The 26590-nt window shown below is 40.6% G+C and overlaps 1 protein-coding gene across 6 annotated transcripts in view; it reads right to left on the minus strand.

The window, feature by feature from the left end:
* Nucleotides 1-26590, minus strand: part of TENM2 (teneurin transmembrane protein 2) — a gene marked incomplete at both ends in the record, with an annotated part of 548700 nt that overhangs the window by 33022 nt on the left and 489088 nt on the right. For all 6 annotated transcript variants that reach the window (XM_082006200.1, XM_082006199.1, XM_082006198.1 and 3 more), the window contains 6 exons: nt 2047-2190; nt 3355-3622; nt 4338-4599; nt 6109-6228; nt 10720-10930; nt 22467-22613. In XM_082006200.1, the coding sequence (XP_081862326.1) occupies nt 2047-2190; nt 3355-3622; nt 4338-4599; nt 6109-6228; nt 10720-10930; nt 22467-22613 (1152 nt within the window). The remainder of the gene's footprint in view (nt 1-2046; nt 2191-3354; nt 3623-4337; nt 4600-6108; nt 6229-10719; nt 10931-22466; nt 22614-26590) is intronic.

Raw genomic sequence — 26590 nt, forward strand, 5'->3', positions numbered from 1 at the left:
AAGTTTGCAGATGACACCAAGTTGGGTGGGAGCGTTGATCTGCTGGAGGGTAGGAGGGCTCTGCAGAGGGATCTGGACAGGCTGGATCGATGGGCAGAGGTCAACTGTATGAGGTTTAATAAGGCCAAGTGCCAGGTCCTGCACTTCGGCCACAACAACCCCACGCAACGCTACAGGCTTGGGGAGGAGCGGCTGGAGAGCTGCCCGGCGGAAAGGGACCTGGGGGTGCTGGTTGACAGCCGGCTGAACATGAGCCGGCAGTGTGCCCAGGTGGCCGAGAAGGCCAACAGCGTCCTGGCCTGTATCAGCAATGGTGTGGCCGGCAGGAGTAGGGAAGTGATCGTGCCCCTGTACTCGGCACTGGTGAGGCCGCACCTCGAATCCTGTGTTCAGTTTTGGGCCCCTCACTACAAGAAGGATGTTGAGGTGCTGGAGTGTGTCCAGAGAAGGGCAACGAAGCTGGTGAGGGGTCTGGAGCACAAGTCTGATGAGGAGCGGCTGAGGGAACTGGGGTTGTTCAGTCTGGAGAAGAGGAGGCTGAGGGGAGACCTTATCGCTCTCTACAACTACCTGAAAGGGGGTTGTGGCAATGAGGGTGTTGGCCTCTTCTCCCAAGTAACCAGTGATAGGACAAGAGGAAATGGCCTCAAGTTGTGCCAGGGGAGGTTTAGATTGGATATTAGGAAAAATTTCTTCACCGAGAGTGTGGTCAAGCATTGGAACAGGCTGCCCAGGGAGGTGGTGGAGTCACCATCTCTGGAAGTGTTCAAAAACCGTGTGGATGTGGCATTTCAGGACATGGTTTAGGGGACACGGTGGTGCTGGATTAATGGTTGGACTTGATGATCTTGAAGGTCCTTTCCAACCTTAGTGATTCTGTGAATTTTGTGCCAACCTTACTGTTCTCTTTCCACCTCTTAGTCTTTCACACTTTTTTTCATGGAAATTGAAAAATGAGAAATGAAGGTGCCAGAGAAGACGATAGCAAAGAAAATGAAATGATAGGAGAAAAATGAAACTCTGAGAACGGCTGCTAAGGATCAGTGATGAAAGGCAAGAGGGAAGCGAGTGGTAAGGATCTTTATTAGGCTTCAAGAAATGCCTTTAAAGATAGGCCTTCTTTTCAAAATATTTTTTCAAGGAGCAGATCCTTGCTTCAAAAAGGGAGTGGATTCTCTGACAGAGGGACCATTTTCAGTGTCATCAAAGATTGTAGAAATCTGGTTGGAAGCTTTTAGCCTCATGTTCTTTTGGAAATGTAGTTTTATCATCCTAATGTGACTGGCTCCCCACTGGTGACAACACTGAATATCACGCACTATCCAAATGGCTATCTCAACAGTGTTTGATCTGCTGCGCAGCACTTAAAGTGTGTTCAAATAGCCCGATCTTGCTTATTCTGAACATTACGTTAGATTTTCTTGAGCAACAATACACTTCGTAATTTGTTAATGCGAGGATCAGCAGGGAGGCTGTAGAAAACACTTCACAGGGATCTAATGAAATATATGCTAATCATTCGGCTCCCTAAGAGTCTCTGGTAAAATGTGAAGACTAGGAGCATTCACCTTAGGCTAAGTAAAGACAAAGAGAAGTGAGGAAAAAAAACCACAAACAGGTGACAAAAGAAAAAGACAAATGAGACTCACACTCCTTTTATCACCACAGACTCACACTCCTTTTAAGCCCCATCTCAGATTAGATGGGAAAAAGGTTAAAGAAAAGGAACCAGGAACATGTGTGGTTAGTATCAGAAAAACAGGGAAGGACGACAGAAAGACATTACCGGGGAATAAGCGAACAACAGAATAGTGGATGAGATTCAGACTTTAAGAAAGTCATGCTGTGCAGAACAGCAAAAAATTTCTTGAAATTCTACAGAAATCTTCTGACAGCTGAAACATGTCCCATACCTTACTGAGCTAGAGATGAGACAAAAGGAGTGGAGAAATTGCATTTTTTAAAGTGTAAATATAATGCAAATAAAACGTGTTCACAGACAAAACTCCATATAGCACAGAAAACACATGGAATTAACTAACTCACCACTCTTGACATTAAGTACATGATGTTTATCCAAAGACCATCCTCCTAAATGTGAAGGATCTAGTTCAAACCCTTGCAGCAGTGCTGTCCTCTTCTCCCATAAAATGAGACTAGGGCAAGTCTCATACTCAAAACCCACAGAAACTGGAATAAAATAAAATAAAATAAAATCTAATATACTTGCTGAATAAACACTGACTTAAACGCCTAGAGCACATTCAAATTACTCAGCATTCCAGTTCCCCAGTCCCCTCAAGAAGATGGAGTAATTATAGTCCTCTCTTTTTTTTCTACAATGTTAAACTCAGGTCTTTGACTAGACACAAATTTGAACTTTCATTCATATGTACTCTGCAGGGACCTGATCACTTCTCTTTGACCAGCTGGCATTGGGAAGTGACTAGTTTGGTGAGAGGAGAGCGAGAAATGTAATTTTTAAAATATAATAAAACTATTCTATCAGATAACAGGACAAGATCAAACTCTTAATTTGCCAGATGTTCACAGCATTTATTTCGTGTGTTCATTTTACATACCATATACCAAGGAGCACTGAAAACCTTGTGTGCTTTTAAGCACACAGGTGCTGTAAACATTTCTCAGGAAAGCAATATCCTATGCAATAATGTAGGAAAGAAAAGCTATAGTAAAGAAGATTTTAGAAAATACAGAGAATAAATAAGATTTTAAAAATGAGTTTTTCTTTCCACACTGGCACAGCTCTGATGCCCATTTTTAGCACTGTTGCATCAAACTTGCTCTGATACTCAAATGAAAACGAATACTTAAAAATATGATGATGATGATCACTTTTTTCCCCACCCGCTAGAACCAAGTGAACTAAAAATAGCTATGGAACTACAAGACTGAACAGCGTTAGAAAACCACCATTTTGATTTCAAACGTATTATACCACAAGAGGCTATAATAACGGCATGCATGAAAATCCAAATGCACTGAAGAATGCCAGCCAGTCCAGCACGAGGTTCATTTGATAACTGAAAGGAAATAAAAACATAGTGATGGGCTGGGTTTCACCTAAGTTCCTGTGGCCAGATTTTCGCATTGTCTAGTCTAAACCTTCTGAGTCAGCTACTGATCAGGAAACACAGGCATGTTGTTGGAGTTTAGACCCTCTGAATGTGATCTTTAATGTGTAAAAGAAACATAATACAAAGATAAATTGTGTCAGGAAGGCAGGAACTGTTTAGTCTGTATTTGCTTCTCCATAAGAAATCTTTACAGTTTTCTTACTAAGAATTAGAGGTGTTATTTGGAAAGTTTTGGAGCTTGTATATGCTGACTTACCTACAGCATCTGACAACCCATAAACCTTCTGACCGTATGCATCTGTTTTGTCCCAGATAAATGTATAAGCCAAGTTGGGAGATGCCTGAAATGATTTTTGAAACAGATGCCCTTCTACCGCTACCATCAAATGAACTTTGATTAAATTCAGCGGCACAAGTGACTGAGTCATGGCGATCTTAAGTAAGGATTTGTATCCAGCAGTACGGGAACTCAGGTAGCTAAGTTTTATACTAGAGCCAGGGATCTCAATTTCTTCATGAAGAACCTGCAGAGGAAAAAGATCAAATGTTTTACATTATTCTAAAAAAATAACAAAGCACTAATATCTCCTTGCATATGCTTATAAACTTATGACTTTCTGCTGCTGGGAATGGTTATCCTCAAATCAGTGCAGTGATGCAGTTCAGATGACATTTCTGGACAAACAATTATTTGGTGTCTGTGAACACTGTTTTTTAAGAGCCCACTGCTGGCCCACTGCAAATAAGTACAAGTAGTTTTACTGCAAGTTATATGCAAAGGGAACATAAGAAATACAGTCATAGGAACCCGCAACTTCCACTAACAGTTAGGATAAAGACTAACTAAAGTAGTGAAACAATAGCACCAGTAGCGTTTTCTTTTGTCCTAAATAACATACAAGAAAACAGCCTGCGGTTAGCAGCACACACCAGGCCTTTGCAAAATTCTCTTCAACCACCTAAGCTGTCAACTGAAATATAGAGATATAATTGATATATTGTATAATAACGAGAAACTGCAAGGTAGTCAAAGATAAACGTGTCTGGGTTACATAAACCTAGGGTATCTCCTGCAGACCTCATTAGACAACCCAGTATCTGTCAGAACGAATGCTACTCTACAGAGGCATTTGCTACAGCAATTCCAAGGGACAAATGGTGACTCCGTGGTAAGTGCTCAGGTCAGCACTAGCATCTGACCACTGATTTCTATGTTCTTTTCATTCACACTGTCGTTACCTGGGTTTCTGGTACTATAGGATTCCGGCCAGGAGCATCACTGAAGAAAGTTGAAAGTGGTGATGAAATGATGACTGGATCAGGACGGACAAAGCCACTTAGATCACAGCTGGGAATGGAGTTCTCCTCTGTCTTCATCACAAGCGTGTCCATGGCATAGAAGCTATTCCACGGCAACCATACTGTCCTTTCCTGACTCATAAATGGGGCCCGTTCAAAGTGCAAGGTTAGGGATGCTCCGCCATTTGCAACCAAGTCAAACCTAGAAAAATGTGGGCTTTAGAAGTGACAAGACTGAATAATTCCAGAAATAGCATTCCTGGCTAATGAAATAGGTATATAGGTATACCTATAGCAATAGGTGTATTTTATGTGTCATGCTTCAAATGATCAGTAATGGGATGCGAACCTTGGCAACTAAACAGCTGAGATCCAGCAATGATTTGAAGCCACCTAGACAAGCCTTGTTCCTAGATATTATAAAATCTGCATTAAATAATTTAAAGATACCCAACAAACAAACCACCACGTTTATTATTACAAGTCACCTTTACATATAGAATCGTCAGAGAAGCCAAGTTCATTCTGAAGCCGACAGTGAATTATCCCTTTCTTAAAAGGTGCTGTCCATCAAGCACAGAATGGGATGCATGGCAGTAAGAGAATAGTAATGGAAAGTTTTACGGTTTGTATTCGACAGATAAGATAAGAATTCCTGTCCCCAGGACAACTGACCTATCATTTTTCAGAGAGATTAGGTATTTACTCCCAACGCCCCACATAATCATAGCAGTAATGTGGAGCTGCACAGGCAATTTGAAATCTGGCCTGAATGAGTAAAATACCTCCAGGTTGTTCTGACAACAGAAGTAGATAACAGTTGCTTCATGTAAATGCCGTCAACGTTAACAAATTACTCAATGATTTCAATAACCTATTCAGATCTAAATATAGCTCAGCTCACCGTCTACTGTAGTATTAAAACTACTGAAATCAACAATATTACACTTTTATTATAACAGAATAATATTCTGGGAAATGTGGAAATGAAATACTCCCTATAGTTCAGTTGACTCTCATTAATTATTTCAATTTGATTGTTTGCATGCAAGATCAAGATAAAATTGCAAATGCATACAATGAATGTGTCAGAGATATACTGTTTTCGTTACCACAGCCAGCAGACTAGATAAACCATGACACATTGATTTTTGTTTATCTGAGTTTGTGTGCATTTCAAATCAGCTGATACAAGGGGGAAAAAAGCACTTTTTGCACAGCAGGAAATTGTCTAAATATATTCAATTAGAATCTTTTGATTACATTCTACCCTGAAGAAATTCAAAATATAGTGGATCTTCAAAAGGAAATAGAGGCAGAAGGGAACTTTTAACAAAATATACTATTCCATAATGATACTACTTTTTTTTTTTCCTAGCAGTGTTAGCTTGCCTTGCATTTTAAAATGAAATATTTCAGGTCTCAGCTGGATATTGGTGTAGACCACAAATGTTTTCATAGATACAGAGCAATTTATTTGAAAAGAGTCTGCCTGCTAACACGTTGTTATCAGAAGTCAGCCTTTTCATATGCACTTGCAGTTAGTATTCAAAATGCCATGTGAAAAATTACTTTTGTGTTTACTTAATAGCTCTTTGCCCTGGGAGGAATGCAATGCACGATACCACATGGTTCCATTAGATCACACCATCTGTTAATCAGCAAAGATACTACATATGACAAAGGTACTCAATGAAGCAAGCAAACTCACGTGCCATCCTGACGAGTGATGGTATAGCCGTACTTTGGATATTTGACAAATGACACATTCACCCCAACTAGAGGAGTTCCATCTGTAGTCAACACTTGGCCTCTTATAAGAGACACAAGACTGAAAAAGAAAGATAATTAAAGATACTAAAGTTAGTTACAAAAGCAAACTCACGTTGTTTATAAACTGGGTAGCGGAACACTTGTGCCTCGTACACTCTGAATGCAATTTACTCCAAAGGTTTTTCGAATACTGAAGATACCACAATATTGTCCAGCTCCCTCTATACACCTAAATCAAGAAAATGCTTATCTATGCAGTGAGGTCTGTGTATACAGAATGGGAGTTAGTGCCTTCCTTGTCTAACGAGGCTTTGTCTCGTTGTCTAACGAGGCTTTGCAGAGCAGAAAGCTACCTCACATTCAGCCAAGCCAGGACTGCGACCCTGAAGTCCCACTGAAACGATGATTGGGCACTTCTCAAAAACCAACCTGGGTACAACAACATGCCTGTCGACGCCTAATACACTTTAAAAATATGGTGTAATGCCATATCTCTCTTTTACACAACCAATTTTCCAAATTAAGATTCATGTTCCTTCAACTTAGGGAGTGACTGATGTTTGTATACTGCATTTGGTCCTGATTTGTAATGCTTGCTTTTCACTTTGTCAGCGGGAGAAAGGATTTGGTTTTATGGCCAGCTTTATGCACAGGCAAAACAAGGCATTTTCTTAGCCAACAGCTTAAGCAACTTTGCTTAACCTAAAGGACATGAGGACTGGTTACCCCTCTAAGAGGCACAGTCAGGTTTTTTCTCTTTTGAGAGCTCTTTGCTGCTGCTAAGTGCACAGCGGGCAGAAATAGCGGCTGCCCGCTTGGCTGTGGTCTCAGCCCCCGAGCGCTGGAAGCAGCAAGCCCCCACTTCTCCCTGCTCTTCTGCTCCCCGGCATGGCCAGTCTCTTCCTGCCCCTCTCCTCTCCCAGCTGGAGAGGATTCTCCATCCCGCGTCCTTTCCCTTCAACCTTCCCTTGTACCCCGAGAGAAACAGAGCGGTGAGTCGGGGAAGCTGCATGGTAAAAGGGAGATGGAAAAAGAGAAGCTCCTTGCAGGTGGCTTCCGTTTCTACACTGGAAACGTGCAAAGAGAAGGCGGCGATCCTGGGAAACAGGGAGAATGTTAAATCCTGCTGCAAACCCATATGATCTCAAGGATCGCAAAATTGCATTTTGGTCTAGTCCTAGGTGAAAAGGTTTCTACTCCAGCACTAGGCGCTTCCAGCATGAGCCACCAACTCTCACCTGTAGCTATAGCGAGAGCCAGAGGATGAAAAGCCCCAGTTCCGCACTGACTTGGTGCTGGCAGGACCGGAGGTGCCCCTGAAGCCCAGCAGGCTTCGGGCACACCGACAGGCACCGCGTCCCGATGCCACGGACTGCTGGGCCCAGCCTGGGCTGCAGGACGGGGGCACTGGGCTGAGCTGAAAGCTGGCAGGAGGCGGCTGAGTTCCGGGCCAGCTCTTAATGCTTGCACCATCCCCGTATCAAAGAACATCTATTTTCATTAGTAACATCAGGGACCGTTTTCAGGTCTTTTCTATTAACTCTGAAATGTTCAAGGTGCTGTGATGTAAATTTCTACCCGTATTAACTATCTAACAACCGCTTCCTTGTGTTTTTATTCCAAACAAGGTGGAATATTTACTTCAATCTTACATAAAAGAAACTAATTAATGAAAATAAGCCATTTCTGTCACTTTTCTTTCAGACCTATCAGCCATTTCTTGACCCTCCAGGTCAAATTTTAATCTGCAAAATCAACATTTTGTAACAGAATGCAGAATTTAATAGAAATCGATACCTGTTGAGAAAATGTACTTGGGAATACATGGGACCAAGATAATTGGCTTGACATTATTCGTTTTGCTTGAATCATTTTATGTTACAAACACACAGAAACAGTTGTCGGAAGACAGTCACTCAAGCTTCCATAGGGGAACAGCGCAGAAAGCAAATTTAGAAAGAAATCATCATATGGCAGAAGAGAACTAATAGTGTTCATGACTTAATTTTTTTCGACCTTCAATTTCATTATTTCAGGAAATAATTTTAATAACAACATTTTGGCCAATAATATCTCCTTTTCTTTTTAAAATGTCAAAATATGTAACACAATGGTTATTAAAATTTGTAGCTAAAATCCGGATTTATAGGAAGACTAACAGTCACACATAGGACAACCTTTTTTTTGGGTAATCTTTTAAAAGTGCAACCGACAAATTAAGCAAATTAAGCTTACGTTAAGTCCTCCTTTTTTAAAAACTGAAGTTAAATGTGAAAACACGTTGCTATTTTTTTTCCCGGAAACGTAATTTCATCTTGTTTCTGCACAGAAACGATCAGTGATATCGAAATAATTTTGCAATCAATACGTTTTGTTATTTATTGCTTTGGCAGAGTAGGAAATAACTTCCTTTTCTTGTACCAGTACTGGAAAAAAATGGTAACCGCTATTTTGTCCCACTTTTTCTTCTCTTCCAGTGGAATGAGAGGTTGAGCTAAGAAAAGAGACAGGCCATTATCTCTCATGGTAGCTACTTCTTGAGACTATGGCAGCTTCAGTATATGTGAAACTTGGAGTCAAACCCCGTAGCACTTTTAAAAAGTCAAAATACTTAGTTTTAAACCTTTTAAATTTGACACTATACATTAGATTTGCCTAAGATTGGTACTAAAAATAACAGTTGAGCTCTAGAATTCTCAAGAATACCTTCACATCTTAGAGGCTAAGGCCATTTAAAAAATCTTGTTAATATGCCATTTGCAAAGATATATCAAAATACATGACATACTTCAGATGAATAAAACAGAATTAAGACTCCTGCCACCAGGAACCCTAGAAAATATGTTAAAAAAAAATTCTAAAATTTCAAATGGGATTTTCTCAAAGCAGCCTCAGGATTGAAATGCTCAGCTCCTGCTTAGTCTAGAGCTCTAATTCTTAGACTCTTTTGAAGACTCTAACCCATATCCGTACATAAATAGCTTGAGTATTTCTAATATAGTTTCTAATATTTCTTGGATAGCACAAGAATGCCTGCATATCACTATACTTGTCTAGAAATTTGGAATGATCGTCACTTGCTTTTATAAAATACTTCAAGACCTAGGAATAAAGTGTTGGATCACATTAATAACAGAACTAAAGACTATCAGCTGATAGTGGAATGCAGATACAGGCAATACACTCATTTTCATTCTGGGTGGCTTAATGAGGCAACAGCTCAAGCACTGGTTAGCATACAATATGAAATAGGAAACTGCATGCTTCTCTTCACTCAAGGAAATTTTGCTGACTGTAACATGAATAGAGCAGCGTGTACCAGGCAGCCTGTGGACTATATGCTTTTTATGCTGTAGCCTGTATTCCTTTTTGAACAAATTAGTCAGCCTCATGAATTAGTAAGCTTCTCTCCTGTCTTGCTTTCCTTTTCATGCAATACTGCAGAAAATTGCAAGAATTCCCTCCTTTTTTATTTACAGAGCTGATGAGGAAAAAAAAAAATCACAACAAATTTAGATGAAAACAGAACAATTTTCTTCCACCTTTCTAAACAACTCCATGTGTGTATGGACAGATCATTTTATAGAATAGAATAAAGTCGACGTTATATAGTGTAGGATCCAACAGGGCTTTTCTGATAGAATATGGAAATCATTGTACTATTTGAGCATTGTAGGGATGAATGCAATGGGGACCTGCCTGGTGTATCCAGAAACATTACGATCCTCATTTTACACACAAATATTTAGCCACTTGCTCCACATCACCCAGGTAAGCCTATAATGAAATTCTGACTGAAAAAAACACTTTCCATAATGAAGTCCAATCTTTTGGGCATTATCACAAATGAAGTTCTTCCTTCGGTTTTCACGTTGGCTATATGAACATAATTAACATATTCATCAACTTCTTAGCATCTTTCCATGGAGACACATTTAAATCATATTGATAAATAGGAACACCACTCTTCTTGTAAGCATACAATAACATCAAGTATCAATTAATGATGTGCTGGCTTTTAGATTAATTAGAAATATGTAATTAATAATCATAGGAAGCACAGACGTAGGAAAAGAAAAGCAAGAAGAAAATGAAAACCTAGTCAGGTGTATTGATGATGCAAGTAAAACAGTTTTATAATTAATAGTTAATGTATCTTTAGAAGAATTTGAAATGTTATTCCATTATTGAAATTTGTGTTAATGGCACTAAAGAAAATGTGATCTCTTTCTAATTGGAAAGTAGTCGTCATTTTCCCTTGTTCTAGATTGCAGTCTTCATAAAATATAAACCTCAGAAGCTCCTGCTCCATGGAAGGAACCTTCTTCTAGGTGTTGCCAATATGTTAAAATGCTAATAAAACTCAGCGTTACAAAAGGCCACATCATAAATTGCAACGGAGTGCCCTCAGTGGGAATGATGCCCGAGATGGAAACATGCGAAGCACCTGAAAGCAACATCTCGTGTTAAAACATGAATAAAGTCGCTCGGAGAAATTTTCCCACACAATGCAACTGCACAGATACAGCATCGTATTTACAGCTGCTACCTGCTGTTGAAGGGATTTTCTCCTGGGATGATATGAGTGCTATCCTTCCCCACTAAGAGCTTGATTCGATCATAGAATGACTTCACAGCTGGTGAACCAGAATGGCTCTGTTGTATGATGTCAAGAGGATCACGGGAACCCCGGCACAGCAGGCTATTTTGACAAGTAGACTGGAGGCAGCAGTCTGGGTCTAGGCAGTCAACCAAGCCATCTGAAAGGTAAGAATCATCAAGATTCAGCCAGCTGCACCGTGCTATCAAGCAATAATATTTAACAGACATCCTAAGGCACTGGGAAAAAATGTTAATGCTTACTCTTCATAACATCTCTACGCCATAAAACTGGTAATGGAACCAATAATGCAATGAGGATGAGACCTTCCCAAGTACACTGGTTAAACACCATGACTGCTACAATTAATTTAAACCAGTGTTAGATGAGAATCAATCCCAAAGAAATCTGTTAAGGTTTGAAATGAGGAAGGAGGAATAGTGGAAGAAGTATAGGATTTTTTGTTTAGGTTTTTTGTTTGTTTGCGTTGCAGTTTTTTTTTTTTTTTTTTTAATTTCCAACTGTTCGTTTTACAAAGTTTTGAGATTTCCTTGCTGGGCTACAAGAGTCTTGGGAATTATGCTGTTTAATTTAATTTGTTCCGTCTGGGGAGATGAGGGAAGGAGACAGGGGTGACAAAGTAACTTATCATTACCTAAGTAAAATAAAAATTACATTGTACCCATTGATTTATGTACCAAATTAACAGCAAAGTGTTGCTGGAACTCCCACCTCCCCTAAATACTTGAATCAGAACTTGTTCGCATGCTTCGATAAGGAGGGATCAGTCACAAAGATGGTGGGTTCAGTCATCATATTACATACTAGGTTGTCTATCAAGAGTATTGCTTGAAAAGTATTTTTAAGAAAAATCAGAATTTAAACACCAAAAATTAAAATGGAATCCTCCATGGGGAGACTGATTTCTATACTTAGATAAATCACAACTATTTTTAGCACATAGCGTAACAACTTCTACCACCATCCTTGTCTTTGGTATCATCATTTAACTGAAATATGTTCTCTCAGTGGAGCTCTACTGTAATTTAGAAATTAATAACCATTTACTTCAAAATATTTTAATCTCTAATAATTTAGAAACAATTGTTCATCTACTCAGACATTCAGTCTGCAATCTACTTAGGTCTGTAAACTTTCAGAGACTCCCCAAGGCACATTCATCTGACTTTTGAATACAAATATGGCCTGGGCACATACTGAATATCATACACGAAAGAGAACATTTCAGTAGGCTACTTGATAAAAGTACCTCAGAGTAAGATCATAACTCATGTATCTTCAAGATTTTCAAATGCACAACAGACCAGCATTACCCTACAGAGTGATAACAGGAAAAACAACTCCCACAAAAGAAAAACTAACCCAAACCTATAAAAAGCTCTCTTATTTTACATAAAACATATTTTTCTTATTTAGCCTTGTATTTCCAATGGATTGTGTGTGCCTGAAATGGCTGTTTCTGATTTCAAAACAAAACTGCCAAGGTATGCTGATAATCTTTCATTTAGCCCTCTAAGGAAATTTAAGTTAGACAAACTACCTTGTTGTGAGAGCTATACGCTGCTTTAAGGTCAGTTGCCTATTCACATTCAGAGCTCAATTCATCTTGAAACGCAACGTGCTGGCAGGAATTTTCTTTTTTGCTACAGTCCAGTTTCCACCCACTTTATGCAATCATTGTCAGGTCACCATTAGCTTCAAATTATAACTCAAGGTAGTCTTCCTATTAAGCTCTGAGAACTTTTTGTCAGCATCCTGCATTCTTTCTCCGTTTGCGACACCTCTACAACTACGAACTGAAAACTGCCCGTTGTTTAGTCCGCTCAGTTCTTTTATTCAGACAAGCACCAGTCAAAGGAATCCTATCAACGCATTAGGAATAACAGAAGCAAAACACAGGACCTAAATGACTCCCTCTGGCAAATTTACATTTACCTGTTCAAGCTGCACCACATTTTTGCTATAGCTGTTATTAGAGGTGAGCATATGTTATGTCTGTAATGACGTCATCATGCAGCAGATTATGGGCTGCTGTGACCGAACTCTTCTGATGGCACCACGAACTTTCAATTGGCAATATCAATCTCTCTGCATCCTGTCAGTCATGCGAATCACATCTTTATGCTCGCAAGCCCCCTCGGATATGGTCTGACATTGCAATCTTCAGTAAATTACCCTGTCACTGCCAATCTCACCGTTATCTCACAAACAATCAAGCAGGCAATCAAACTGCTCTGAATTGCCAGTTCAGGACCTGGGAGGCTGGAAACATCTCCGTTCAATACCACGGAGAAACCCCTGTGAGCTTCCTTTCATGTAGAAAGGTTTATATGCAGTTATGTGAATTCAGACTGGCACACTTTCAGATGCTTACAAGAATATTTAGAAAAGACAGGCGTATACTGTAACATAAATACACACGATTTACTGGTTTGGAACATTAGTACTTATAATATATGGCTATATTCCTCCGTACTAATTTATTCCCAGATGGCAGGATTCGCAAGTTAGAATATTTTTACCTTATGCCAACTAGTTGATCCAGCTTGTTGCAACGGCAGAACCGAGGTATGGATCTGCTCGGCGTACGCAGCCGGAACCTGGGCACTGCTGTTTGGTGTCAAAGGCTTATACACCACCATCCTGTTTGCATTCATAGCTGCATTGTGCTATTATTTACTTAGTTGCTCTGAAATCTCTGACTGTACGTATGAAAGAGTAATGATTACTGTCAGAATATATGTGTATCTCGTTCATGTTTGCCTAATTTGCTCTCTGGACATAGTATCACAGAATGGCTGAGGTTGGCAGGGACCTCTGGAGGTCATCCAGTCCAACCCCCCTGCTCAAGCAAGGCTACCAGAAGCCGCTTGCCCAGGACCATGCCCAGACAGCTTTTGAGTATATCCAAGGACGGAAACTCCACAGCCTCTCTGGGCAACCTGCTCCAGTGCTCAGTCTCCTCACGATAAAGTGTTTTCCAGCATACATTAGTGCCTGGGGTTGTTCCTCCCCAGGTGCAGGACGTTGCACTTCGTGAGGTTCCTATCGGCCCATTTCTCCAGCCATATTGTATCATTACATCTGAAGTAAATTGTTACAGAATCATTTAGTTGCATTAGACTCAGTTGATTAAAACAAGTGCTAGAAAAAAAATGCACCTTCTGTAAGAGAAAACTCTGCCATAAGCATGAATTTTAATCAGAATTCAGTACTTTGTTTTTTAATAATATATATTTCAGAGCTTGTCGTCTTCCAGATTTCCTCAGGCACACTGAATTATTTATATGGTTAATTCAATGACAAAAACCTCACCATTAGCCTCACCAAGATATTGCTGCTTTTCATATCATACGCATCGGAGTTTAAAGTGGCCAGCTAGCAGCTCTCGGACTGTACGCTAAAGGGAACAGACTGCGGAGAAAGTTAAGACGGTGCTGAACCTCCTCCAACAATTTGAGACCAAAAGAAGCCCTGATTTGGTCTTAACTGAGAAGAAAGAAATAGGAAATTTTGATCTGATTTAAAATGGCAGCACAGGATTAGATCTCCAATGCTGTCTGCCGTTCTTCTGAATTCCCAAGTCTTTTCAGAAACGAATCAAGTGACGTGGTGTTCCTCTTGAACACTTCACTTCTGCTAACGGATACACACATTGCTTGACTTTCTGAGAACTGTCCCACAAGCTTTTTGGCAGACTTAACTACACAGCAAAAAGAAAATTTTTAACTATTACATGAAAACAGAATAATCTACTTGAGCATGCCATATTTTCAGATGGCCTTATTACCGTGTTCCTCTTGAATGTCATTATAAGGCCTCAAAAGCTCTCGGTAGAAATTGTGATATATTTTATTGCTAATTTATTTAGAACCTCTAATCATCAGTTTTTCTTCACCACTGAATATATTTCTCATCACATTCAGGTGACTGGATTCCAGAACTGTGCTACACCTTTCTTTGGAAAGTTGACGCTTGAGCTATTGTGTTTTGGTTTTTTTAACTCCTAAGAATACATTACCTTTAGTTTCCACTCTTCATCAAATACTTGCAGGCTGTGCTTCAGGTTCGATGCACGATGCACATTAGAGTGAGTCAACTTTGCCCTGACATCCAGTTGCTTGAGAAAATGCTTTCCATACCCAGCAGGGGACAATTTTGTTTCCAAGACACAACTTCCGAGCACATGCTCAGTAGAGGGCATCCTTACACTTCGCTAGCTTCAGGAGCTGGTGACTTTCAGAGCATAATTCCTGGAAATTTTTCTTTTTCCAATAAACATTTCAGACTGATGATTAAAATGGAGGCGGGGGGCTGGGGGCGGGGGGAGAACAGCAGCTACTACGAACCCGGAGGGCAAAAGGGCCTTTGATCACTCTAAGGGCAAATTAGTTAATTTATCATGATCCGATTTTAATTATGTGTAGTATTAATATACCCAAGGTGAAAGAATTAGAGATGCTCTATCAGATTATCAAAAGAGTAGGCCTTCTCTCTGCCAACACAGAACTATTTTAATTGAGCTCTAAAACTGCATGCAGAACTGTTTCCATAGACAGCCTATTCCACAGCCCAGTATATCTTATTACCAGGAAGGTTTATCTAATATTGAACCCAAATTTTCACTTTTGTCGCTTGATCTAATTGCTGTTAGCTATATTTGCATACATCATTCAAAATAAGTCCTCAGAAGTTCCTGGTGCTAACAAGAAAGGAAATGCTTCTAATCCTGTTCCAGCCCTGTTCCTCAATTAGCCAAACCGGAAAGCCTCTCCTTAAATTGTTGCGATATCCATTATACCACTGGCTTTTATAACAAACTGTGAGCACAACAGAGTATTTTTGGAACCATAAACCTAAACCAAAGCTGCCTTTCAGGAAAAGCTGGATTGTAAATCCCAAATTGTGGTAACGGAGAAGAAACCTGGCTTCTGTGGTAAGATGGGTGCGCCTCTGAATGCCCCAAAAGCTCCTGAATGAGGTTTTAAAGTACCCTGGAATATCACAATGGTAGAGCAACAGCCCCACTTCTCGTGCCCACTCAGGATCCCTGTGCTGCCCAGAGCTCTGGCAGTTGGGAAACTTATCCCTAAGAGCGCCAGCTAGAAGAACCTACTGCAGGTGTAGCTCCAGCGATGCACTGAGCGCGTAGTGGTCCTTCAGAACCTGTGAATACTGGTGGATTACTGATGCTCTGACTTCAAACCACACATCGCTTAGAGCAGAGTTGACCTAGAGGGCTCCAGGGTGAAAACAATCCTGAAAAAAATGTTTGTTCAGTTCCAGTGTACACATGGATACCTACACAGCAACGGGTGGCTTTTTAAACGGTGGAATTTGCAGTCACTGAATTTCTTGCTTTGGCTTCTGCATGGGTTATAAGAGCACGTTATTGTAGTAACGTATCCCGTGAGGGACAGTGTAAGGATAAGCTGGCTAATGTGTGTAAAGGCGATTAGAGGCTGACATGAAGTCCTAACAAAATCACATACAGGCACACTCATTAGCTCTTGTCAAACGTACATAATGTCTAGTTTTGATACAGAATTTATACTCGAGCCTACATGACTCACTCTGGCCCCCATCCACAATAGATTTCAACTACTCATTACATTTAATGTTCTAAAACCGACTATTGTACAGGCTCTGGGAAGGTATTTTCTGTGCCAAGAGTATTCTGGGTATTTATATTGAGAACTTCATAAAATCTTTTGTCTGTGCTGAATTAGAGACCCCTACTGAGGCAATGCTTGTTGAGGCAAGCTAAATTACATGATTTGCTTTTATGCTGTGAAATACTTTTATTATCTTAAATGTCATGAGCCTGATGCAGTATCAAGTCACAAGATTTGTAATTTTCTAAAAGCAATTTTTTTCTATATGTTTATTGCAAGAAGGCACTTCTCTTTTCTTCCTATTTGCTTTCTGTCTAATTTCAGAGATGAGTTTTCTAAGACAACTCAAATAAACAGCCTTTCAATCAGTCAAGTGCACTGTCCTGACAGTGAACTTCTCTAGAAATGTATTTTTCTTGTGAATTGAAGAGAATTCATATGGGAGCAGATAGCTGGCTTTCTCTCATTCATTATCTTTAATGTATTGTGCCAAACAGAATTACTGCTAACTGTACTTCTTGGTGGGGTTACAGCTGTATAGTAACAAACTGAAGGGCAAAATTTGCCTTCTGAGATATGCACAACTCTCTTTGGAAAGCAAAGTGGAAATAAATTAAAATGTATTTTAAAAAGAATGTCCCACTTTGCATAACAAACAAGGAATTCCTCATTCTATTTAGCTTAGTATTCTATACTGCTACGGGTTGCTTCCTTGCCTTCCCCACCCAATTTTAGCCCAGATAATTACATTTTGAGGAGAAATGTGATCTGTGAAATGATATAAGCAGTGACTGCATTCAAGTTTTGGTGTTTTTTTTTTTAAACCTGCCTGCACCTGCCCTCTCCATCCTGATCGAATCTGAAACAACCAATTTAGCAAAATTCTGGCTATTTTCCTTTCTCTGAGATCACGTCATTTAACTTTCTTGTCAATAAAAATCAACATGAGTATAGTATGTTGGAAAGGATTGTCCTGGTTTCAGCCCGGATAGAGTTAATTTTCTTCATAGAAGCTAGTGTGAGGCTATGTTTTGGATTTGGGATGAGAAAATGTTGATAAGGTGCTGATGTTTTGGGTTGTTGCTAAGTAGTCAAGGACAGTCCAGCTTCTCGTGCTGGGCTGCAGCGAGCAGGCTGGGGGTGCCCGGGGAGCTGGGAGGGGACACAGTCGGGACAGCTGACCCAGGCTGGCCAAAGAGATATTCCATACCATATAACGTCATGCTCGGTATATAAAGCTGGGACAAAGAAGAAGGAAGGGGTGGAGGGATGTTCGGAGTTATGGCGTCTGTCTTCCAAGAAACCATTACGAGTGATGGAGCCCTGCTTCCCTGGAGATGGCTGAACACCCGCCCGCCCATGGGGAGTAGCGAATGAATTCTTTGTCTTGCTTTGCTTGCGTGCGCGGCTTTTGCTTTACTTATTAAACTGTCTTTATCTCAAACCATGAGTTTCCTCACTTTTACTCTTCCGATTCTCTCCCCCGTCCCACCGTGGGGGAGTGAGCGAGTGGCTGCGTGGTGCTTAGTTGCCAGCTGGGGCTAAACCACGACAAGGATGCAAAAGGTGGGAGAAGAGCAAAAGAAGGAAGAGAAGAGCCTAGAAAGAGTAACCCAAGTGGGTGATATGGGACTCCTGCCAGGGCTGCTTCTGCAGAAGCTAGAGTTCTTAAATATCTCTCCCAAATTATCCCATAGAATTCGGGACAAAGGCACCTCAGACATGGGCTCCTGGTATCAACTGCATCCAACACCTAGTAAAAGTATTCTTTAGCAAAGCAATACGATGTTTGCTGTGCATTACATTGTTCATTTTCTTGGAAGCACTGTAAGGTCTAAGGTGAAATCTAGTTAAACATACACAATTTATGAAGATTGTTCCAAGATACTAAAAGTGTTTTGCAATTTCGGAACAACTAAACTATTATAAAATAGTTAGTGTTAAAAGATGGGAATAAATAGCCCCTGTAGTGACTTCCTTATGCAATATGTCAAAATAAGCATGAATTTAAGAAGTGATGTACCTTCTCCCACTCCTCAAAATATCATTTCTAATCCCTTAATTTCCCAAAACAAATCCACGATGAATTAAATGGGTTATACATGTCTATTGGGGGATTATACATTGCAATCAGAAGTATAGGTCTTAAAATAAAGCTATTTCTAATCCCTCCAAAAGATGCTTAATAACTATTACACTACTGAGGGACCGATTAAGGAAGGAATTAGATTTAGAAGTGGCCGCAGTAAGATTAAAAAAGATCTTAAAAATGAGTCAATGCCAGAAAACCCTTACCTTTCAGTTAGGCTCCCCCCTTGAAAATGAACAAACAAACAGATAGATAGATAAATAAATAAGAGACTTTCAAGCTTTTCCAGCAAAGTAGCCTATGCACCATGGTGACCCTAGATAGGTTCATAATGAAGACCCAGTTAAGCCCATATGTGGATTTGACATGTGATGGTAAGGACAAATACGGTTGAATTTGCCAGTGCTGCCTCAGATCAGGCACAGCTCTACCTGATCAGCCTTAAGAGGAGAAAACAGTTCTGGACACTCTCCTCTGGAATCCTGTTTTATTTATGTGAGTCATAGACACTGACATCTCATTTCAAATGAAGATTTGTAAGTCTCCACAAGACAAGGACACATCTGCCTCTTCTAGGAATAAGCCAACTAAAGGGCATTAATCTAAAATTGAAAGAAAATATTAAGTATAATCTTTCATTTTTCTTTTTTTTTTGAACTATGGTATGGAATTCACATTGTGGCAGATAATAAGACAAAACAGGACAAATGGGAATCCCTTTGGAGTCAGTGGCAATGCTGCTCTTGACATCCGTGAAATGAAGACTTGGCCTAAGGCCTTTGAATCTGATTGTGAGATACAATTGCAATAAGAATGGCTGAACAGCAGAAGAGCACCAAAATATGCTAAATCTGTTGCCACACGGGGACGAATGGAAGATGGAAAATGATAGCTGTGTTTCAGTGACACACTGAAGCAACTATATTTTAACAACATGAATAGATGGCTGGAGAAGGGAGGAGGTTCAGCTGTCCAGATACGGATCTCATTTAGGCAAAAAATTGTATTTTTAGCTACCCTACTGCCTTTGGAAAGAACAGCTTGCATCTTCAGTACTACTCCAGAACTACTTGCTTATGTTAACAGAGCAATGTTGGTAATGGAGCAGCAACTGAGTTCAATATTTTGCTGCAAATAAACTCAGTCGAGTTTCAAATGAAGACAGTGACTGCAAAGAGAGGTGATTTCTGTAATTTTCAATAATCTTGTGTTTTATGTGGAACTTGGGGTTCTGGTAACTAGCCGAATCTTTAACATCGATTCCCATAGTACAGTTTTCAGCTTTGCCTAATGAGAGAACTTAACTTTATCTGTTCCTTTATATATACAATGACAATTACATAAAGGTGCATCTTGAAGCACACATCCCTTCCTTCCTCTCCATTCCTGTGCACTCCTGTAGTCTACCCTGTGATAGCATTAACAAAACATCTAGGTCACAGGACATGTTCCTGGCCAGATGTGTAGTGAACCAGACACATAAAGAGTAGTACGGCTTAAGGCAAGGGCAGAACTGCACTCCAAGATACTAAGTGATTAACGTTATGTTCAGTTTTGAGTTTAGCGACTGACAATTTGACAAACTGAGAGGAATGACAATGACTCTGTCCTTACAGCACATTTTGGAAAGGACTCCACGCTATCTCAGAACATGAGAAAGAAACCAAAACTTAAAATATAATCAAGCAAACTGAAACAGCAAAAATCACCAAGGCATGAGAGAGACAGAAGAGTACTGCAGTTCCACACAGCCTGTGGGTAACTCTCAGACTGTGCCGCTGCGCCGTGTACAACACGCGGCGTGGTTGAATCACAGGGTTTGTTCGGCTTTTCAGGTATACCTTCCCATGTGGAGAAACAGCTAGCTGAACAGGTGTTGAACGTCACCTAAGCTCCCTTACAGAAAAATGCCCCAGAAACATAAATAGGGATGATACTATTAGAGAGCAGTAATGATCGTCAGACTAAAGTACTGAGCTAAGGGTCAGAAGACAAGAGATTCATTTCTGCCTTTACCATAAAATCCCCATGTGCAAAGGTGTGCGTCAAATGGACTTTTCAGGTTGTTTGGACCTTGGAACAGGCATATGTTTTCAAATTATCTACAATCCCACAAGAAGCAATGAGCAGTAACCTCTCTAGCCTCTGGAAGAAAAACCACTTCAACGGGCAAGCGCTGAGAACGTCTGAAGAGTTCTCCCCTTAACCTTTCTAGCTTTCAGCTAGACCAGTTTTCTTTCAGGTGCAACTACGGTAAACCAGGAACCATGCATCTTACATGGTATTGCTGATTAGTATTATATGACTGTTGTATGGCATATTTGTCCTATGTATTCTTTGACTTCGATTAACTACTGTTTGCCTTCCATGAACTAAGTTTTAGAATTCTGCAATTTTAAATTGGTATGAACAGCTGGATGGTCTCACTGGTCATTCTTCCCCCCTGTTTGCCTATCTGTTTTGTAAGTGCAGAATATTGTCTTGGATAAGTAAGTAAACATCTTATTCCAGTATTTCTAATAAAGTTTTCCAAACTCATGTCTTGTTTTGAGGAAAATCTGATGATACATCCATTTTCAAATTTTCCTTCAAAGCCTGTTAAAACTGCAAACCTAAGGAGTTCACCTTTTAGTTTCTTACGCTGCATCTGAATGCCAGTTTAGTGGGTTTTGTTGTATAGTTAAATGCCAACTAATTTAATTTGGTACTTTGGTTCTGCTCTTTAGAATTCAGCAACAGCTATAAAGCAAGTTCCAGTTTTCTGGAATTGAATCAGCTCCAGCTCTTTAAAAATATTTCTGTAAGCACCGATCACATGTGAAACCAGACAACTAACAGAGGATTTACAGATTAAAACTAATGGATGATATTCAGCTGTGGTTAATATTGTGTAATCAAAACCAAATATACCTGTTCCTCAGTTCGGGACTTATGAACAATTTCTACACCCTGCAATTTTACATAAAATTAAAGCACTCATCTTAATGACAATTTTACTTTAGAAGCAGCCATTCAAATAAGCCAAATGTTTCTTTGTAGTTTTAGGAAATACCATGAGTAAAACATTTATTAATCAGCAAACAACAGATGCGCTCTTTAGATTAATTATTGGCCAAAGAAAAGTGAAGAGTCTCAAAGCTGTGTCTGATGTTTGAGTTTTAATGAAGAGCAGAAGTAAGGGAAAAAGAATCTACGTGACTTACTGAAGACGTTGCAATGAAAGGTGTAAGAAAGCTACTTCAAACGAAGGAGATAGATTAAGCAATCTTATTTAGATGGCCTAACTTCTCAGAACTGCTTTCAGCCCAGCACAGCCTAATACACCATGGAAAGCTCTACAAAACGAGATAAACTAAAGCTGTCTTTGATGGTAAACAAAAATGGAACACAAATTCTATATTTAATATGGATATGCCTGATAAAGAAGAGGGAAAATTGACCTGGGATCTCAGAGCCTTACCATATATGACTCTTCAGTGTACCTCACTCTGTCCTTTAAAGTCTGGCACACGAACTGTGCCGCATGACAGCAAGCTACAACCACTTACACAGGTTGTGTACATGAGAGCAGGACCCTGGCCTCTAGCACAGAGGAGAAAAAATATTGTGAAATATCCTGCTCAATCGGCCGCTACGCTTGTGCACACAGGCACGGTAAGTTGTTTTGCAATTCACGTGCGCCAAGAGCCCACAGGAAAAAGTTCTGGTTCGCTGGGCCATGCTCTCCACCGTGGGCCTCAGTGTGGTGCGGCGTGGGACCGAGTCTGCCTGCTCGGTCCCGACGCAGGGCTGTGGGTCACCACGTCTCTCCACAAGGCCACAGCTCAGTCTCATTTTGGCTCAAAAGAAACCTAACACCACCACTTGACAGCAATGACAGCTGAAGTCTTTCTGAAGGAAAATGACTCCCGAAGAAAGCGCGTATAGCCCTCCATTCTGTAGGGCCCGGGAACGGAAAGACTTTTGCTCACCCCCCTCGTTATCCTTGTTATCGGCACAGGCGGTTTCCATGGCAACGTTGCATCCAGGCCCCCTCCAGCCGGTCTGGCAGATACACTGCCAGCTGTTCTGACCCAGCGTGCATCTCCCGTTGCCGTTGCACAAGTCAGGGCAGCCATCTGGTTGAAGAAATGGAGAAGGTAAGTACAAGACACACTGGTTCACGCCGCCACTCAGACTTCTGACAACATTACTGTGCAGACAAAAAGGCTCATTGCGGCTGGTGGGACAACCACTCCCCTGGCCCAGAGCCACAACCCCGGTGAGGAGAAGGAGGGTAAAGAAAGGGGATACCTCAGAGAAACGGGGATTTAACTCAGACCAAAAGAGAGGAGGAGTCCCACCGTCAGCCAGGACAAATGTTTTAAGAACCCTGTAAAGTTTCAGATCCTCAGTAGACAGAAACAACGGCCTGCTGATAGAAGATCACGGCCTCTTACTTTTCCCACCGTAGCTGTGTCTATACGCATATATGAAGGAGAATGTCTTCAGCAAGCGTGTCAACGTTCAGGGTGCCTTCTACAGTGTGTGTTGCATAATTCTCCAGAGCAAAGTATATATATATAACGCAAAGTTTAAATAAGTAGTTTTGAAAGTATTTTCCTTCTTTAATGGACACTTTAAAACACCTACTGATTTAACACGAAGTTTACTTACATTATGATGTAACATTTCATGCTTTCTGAAAGATACGTTAGAAGAGACATCTCACAAAAGACGTCTGTTTTGAATTGATTGTGTGTATGACGTGACTTACTGTACAGCAAGAGCCGAATCAGGAACAAAAATATTCATTTGTTTCTATGTTGTTACGAAGTGTGCATAGGTAATAGAATAACTTGACTGTTTCTTCCTGAAACTAAATGAGTCTCAAGAGGCACTACTGTATCTAACCGAATATTCAGTATGAAAAGGGGTAAGAAAACCAAATTCCGTCCTGTAAGGTGCTTGTGAAGCCTGGGTATATACAATCAAATCCATCAATATCCAATTCACACAAGTGTGTGTATTTGTCTGTGGAGGTGACAGAAGGTTTGAGGGTCCTGCAGCAGGCATCTCAGAGCACTTTTCATTAGTCTAAGCAGGAGGCCAAGGCCGTGCTGCCATACTGACAGTAGATGCTGGATCTCATTCATTCACAAGCTCTCTCATTTGGGTTGGGAATAGAGTCTAATCCTGCCATCTCTGCCACCATCTCATTGCTGTTGTTCTTGGGCAGAAAACTGCATCTCAAAACAGCTCACAAAGCTTCACTCTTTCTCATTTTCACCTCCACCAGCAGCGATGGGTCACTATCGGCATCAATATCTGCAGGGACCTGCTGCAGCCCTCTCAGGTCTCACCGACTGGCTGGGTTAGTCCTTTGCATTTGCCACTGTGACCCCAAGCTGTGACTATTAATTACATACTCCACTTCCTTCCCCGGGCATTTTAAGAGCACCAGGGAACTAACGGGGCAGATGACTGGGAATAGGAACAACTGTCAAACTAGCACAGCTTTCATACTAGTGCTGTAAGGTTGAACAGCCTTCCAGAAATCACCAATTTACACGGCCTGGCTGTTCCTATAAACCTGTTCAGAAAGCCACAGCTCTGAGTTTGTGTCTCTTCCTACTCCTCCCAGCTGCCTCTGTGTAGCCAGGTGACGCTGGAGAGAAGTTCCTCTGACCCTGTCTTGGTTTCCACACTGCTGCAGGAGTTTCCCATTTGGGAAAGCGAGCTGTCTCGTATCCCTGGTACTCACACAGCTGTTATCACAATATGTAGCATTCACTTTTACTTTTCCTTGTTGGGTTGTTACCTGATAAATGTGCAGTCTTTAATTAACTTTTAATAGGACTAAGTAGTCCACAGCTACATTAATTTTTGATGTAATTCTGAAAGTTTCCTTTACTATTTAAAAACAAAAAAGAATGCTGGGCCTGTGGAAGGTGCTGTTCTGAGACCTCTGAGACCTCGGCTGTCCCACAGAAAAGGTTCCCTATAGAAAACAGCAACCAAAGTTTCTGTGCACTGTCCTACCAAGATGCCTGAACCTGTATCATTTCCAGCACTGGCACAGCAGCTTGGTCTCCACCAAAGCTCTGTGGAGTAAGACACCAGATCTCTATGAACGTGGCCAAGACCGTACAGTTCATTTTACGCAGAAAGCTATCAGCAGATAAAAATGAAGTCCTAGAAGTTTTATTTCGATGCTGTTAAGTATTAAAAAAATACAATGCCCCTTTCACTTAAAAGTAAGGTTATTTCGGCATTACATATCTTAGCTATGAAAAATAGCTCTTACTTTGCAGGCATTTATTTTAACTCTTTCATTTGTCAGGTGGTTTGAATGACCAAAGTTACAATGTTTGAGGGAAGGCATCATACTGTCGGACAAATTATTTGTTTTAAATGAAAAACAAACAGTAATTGTGAATATACACAAACAGTTGGCTTTATACTGGGGCACTGAAGAGAATTAAATCACCGAAGCAGTTTGCTTTGCAGCATATGAGCAAGATGAAAACATGAACAGTAGGGAGCTAGCAAAATCTCTGAAAAGTTTTATGTGCAGCTGGGGATTAATGGACATGACTTTGCTTTTAGCTTAAAGAGAGAAGCAAGCATCACTGTTATAGACATGATGTTGCTAGGAAACACTATGCTACCTCTGTGGAGCATATTTAACTCTGGCCTCCCAAAGACAGATTTTGTGTTTCAATAACATAAACATTAGAGGGAAAGGAAAAAGCCAGCAGTAGACTAGAATAAGATCCAAGTACTTTGACAATAACATCTTCCTTAAAAGATCTATTAAATTAATGACGTCTTGACTTTCAAAACTGCTTTAAGTAATGGACAACTATTTAGATATTTTGCACGGTTATGCACATTTCTGTTCATGCCTGTCATTCTTCAAGGAAGTATTTACATAGCATTACAGCCTGTTAAACCAAAATTTGTTCTAACAGCCTGTTGACCAACTAGACAACAGAGCTCCATTACAATCTATTAATAACAGCTTTACTTCTAAAGAAGTTTATATTTAGGCAGTGCACTGAATATCTCTATTTAAATCCTCCTGCATGCACATGTGCTGATGATTAGTACCGATGCACATCCTCTGCACACAGCATTTGCACGTGGCTAATGGGCCTTGATGCACTTCAACGGGTTTTGACGGCGGACAGTGTCCCAAGTGCCCAAGAGCAAACGCTCAGTGCTCACAGCTGGACATGCGGCCTTTGCTGGAAATGCGCACTGTATGAAGCGTATCCTAACTCCGAGAGCTTTGTTGAATCTTGCTTTCATTCTGCAGTCCTAGCTCACACCGGGCAGTGTGTTACCTCCTGGCTTTCTTATGAATTCTCTCACAGAGTAAGGTAGTCAAAGTGAGAGTAAGGTAGTCACAGAGGGAAAGGCTATCAACATCTAACCTTAAGAAGTAATCCTGCCATGGTAGGAAGCTCTCAGTCACAGCACAGAAAAGGGCCCTTCATGCCAAGCAGACAGGTTGCTGTTCCTGGTGTGCAGAGGAAGTCTACTCATCTCTTCTGTTACAGTATGCTTAATGGAAAATGTCAAAAAGCCAGGTTAAAAAAAGAAGAAAGTGCTTGTTTAAAGCGCTAGATTGACAACCTATTTATTCACAGAACAGGCAGAGTACGGGCAACAGCAGTTCAAGTGTCTCACACTTTTCTAGCAATGACTCTGCACAGGCTGCTGCTGCTAGAGGTGAAACCATGCAGCCTCCCTTCTCCTTCAGTCTCCACCTTGCCCGTGGGACTGCTCACTGGAAGCTTTAATACAGGTACATACGCACTTACAAATAAAACAGCAAGAAAGATTTCAGTACTTTTTGCAATGCAGCATCAGGAATCTGTGACTAGCGTTGTGAGGGACCGTCGGAGTCTGAGAGGATTTCAAAATCAAAATAATAAAATTAATTCCTCTCTATACCACAGACAGGCAAATGCCCAGCATTCATGTAAAGCAAATGCTGGAAGGCTGTGGTAATGGAAAAGGAGAAAATAAAGGGATTATATTTGTGGATCTAACAGAGAGTGATGTAAACTGGTGTTTTGTACACATGAGATCTCCAACCACTTTTCAG

This window comes from Phaethon aethereus (assembly GCF_964289735.1).
Source record: "Phaethon aethereus genome assembly, chromosome: 14".
NCBI classification, from domain to species: Eukaryota; Metazoa; Chordata; class Aves; order Phaethontiformes; family Phaethontidae; genus Phaethon; species Phaethon aethereus.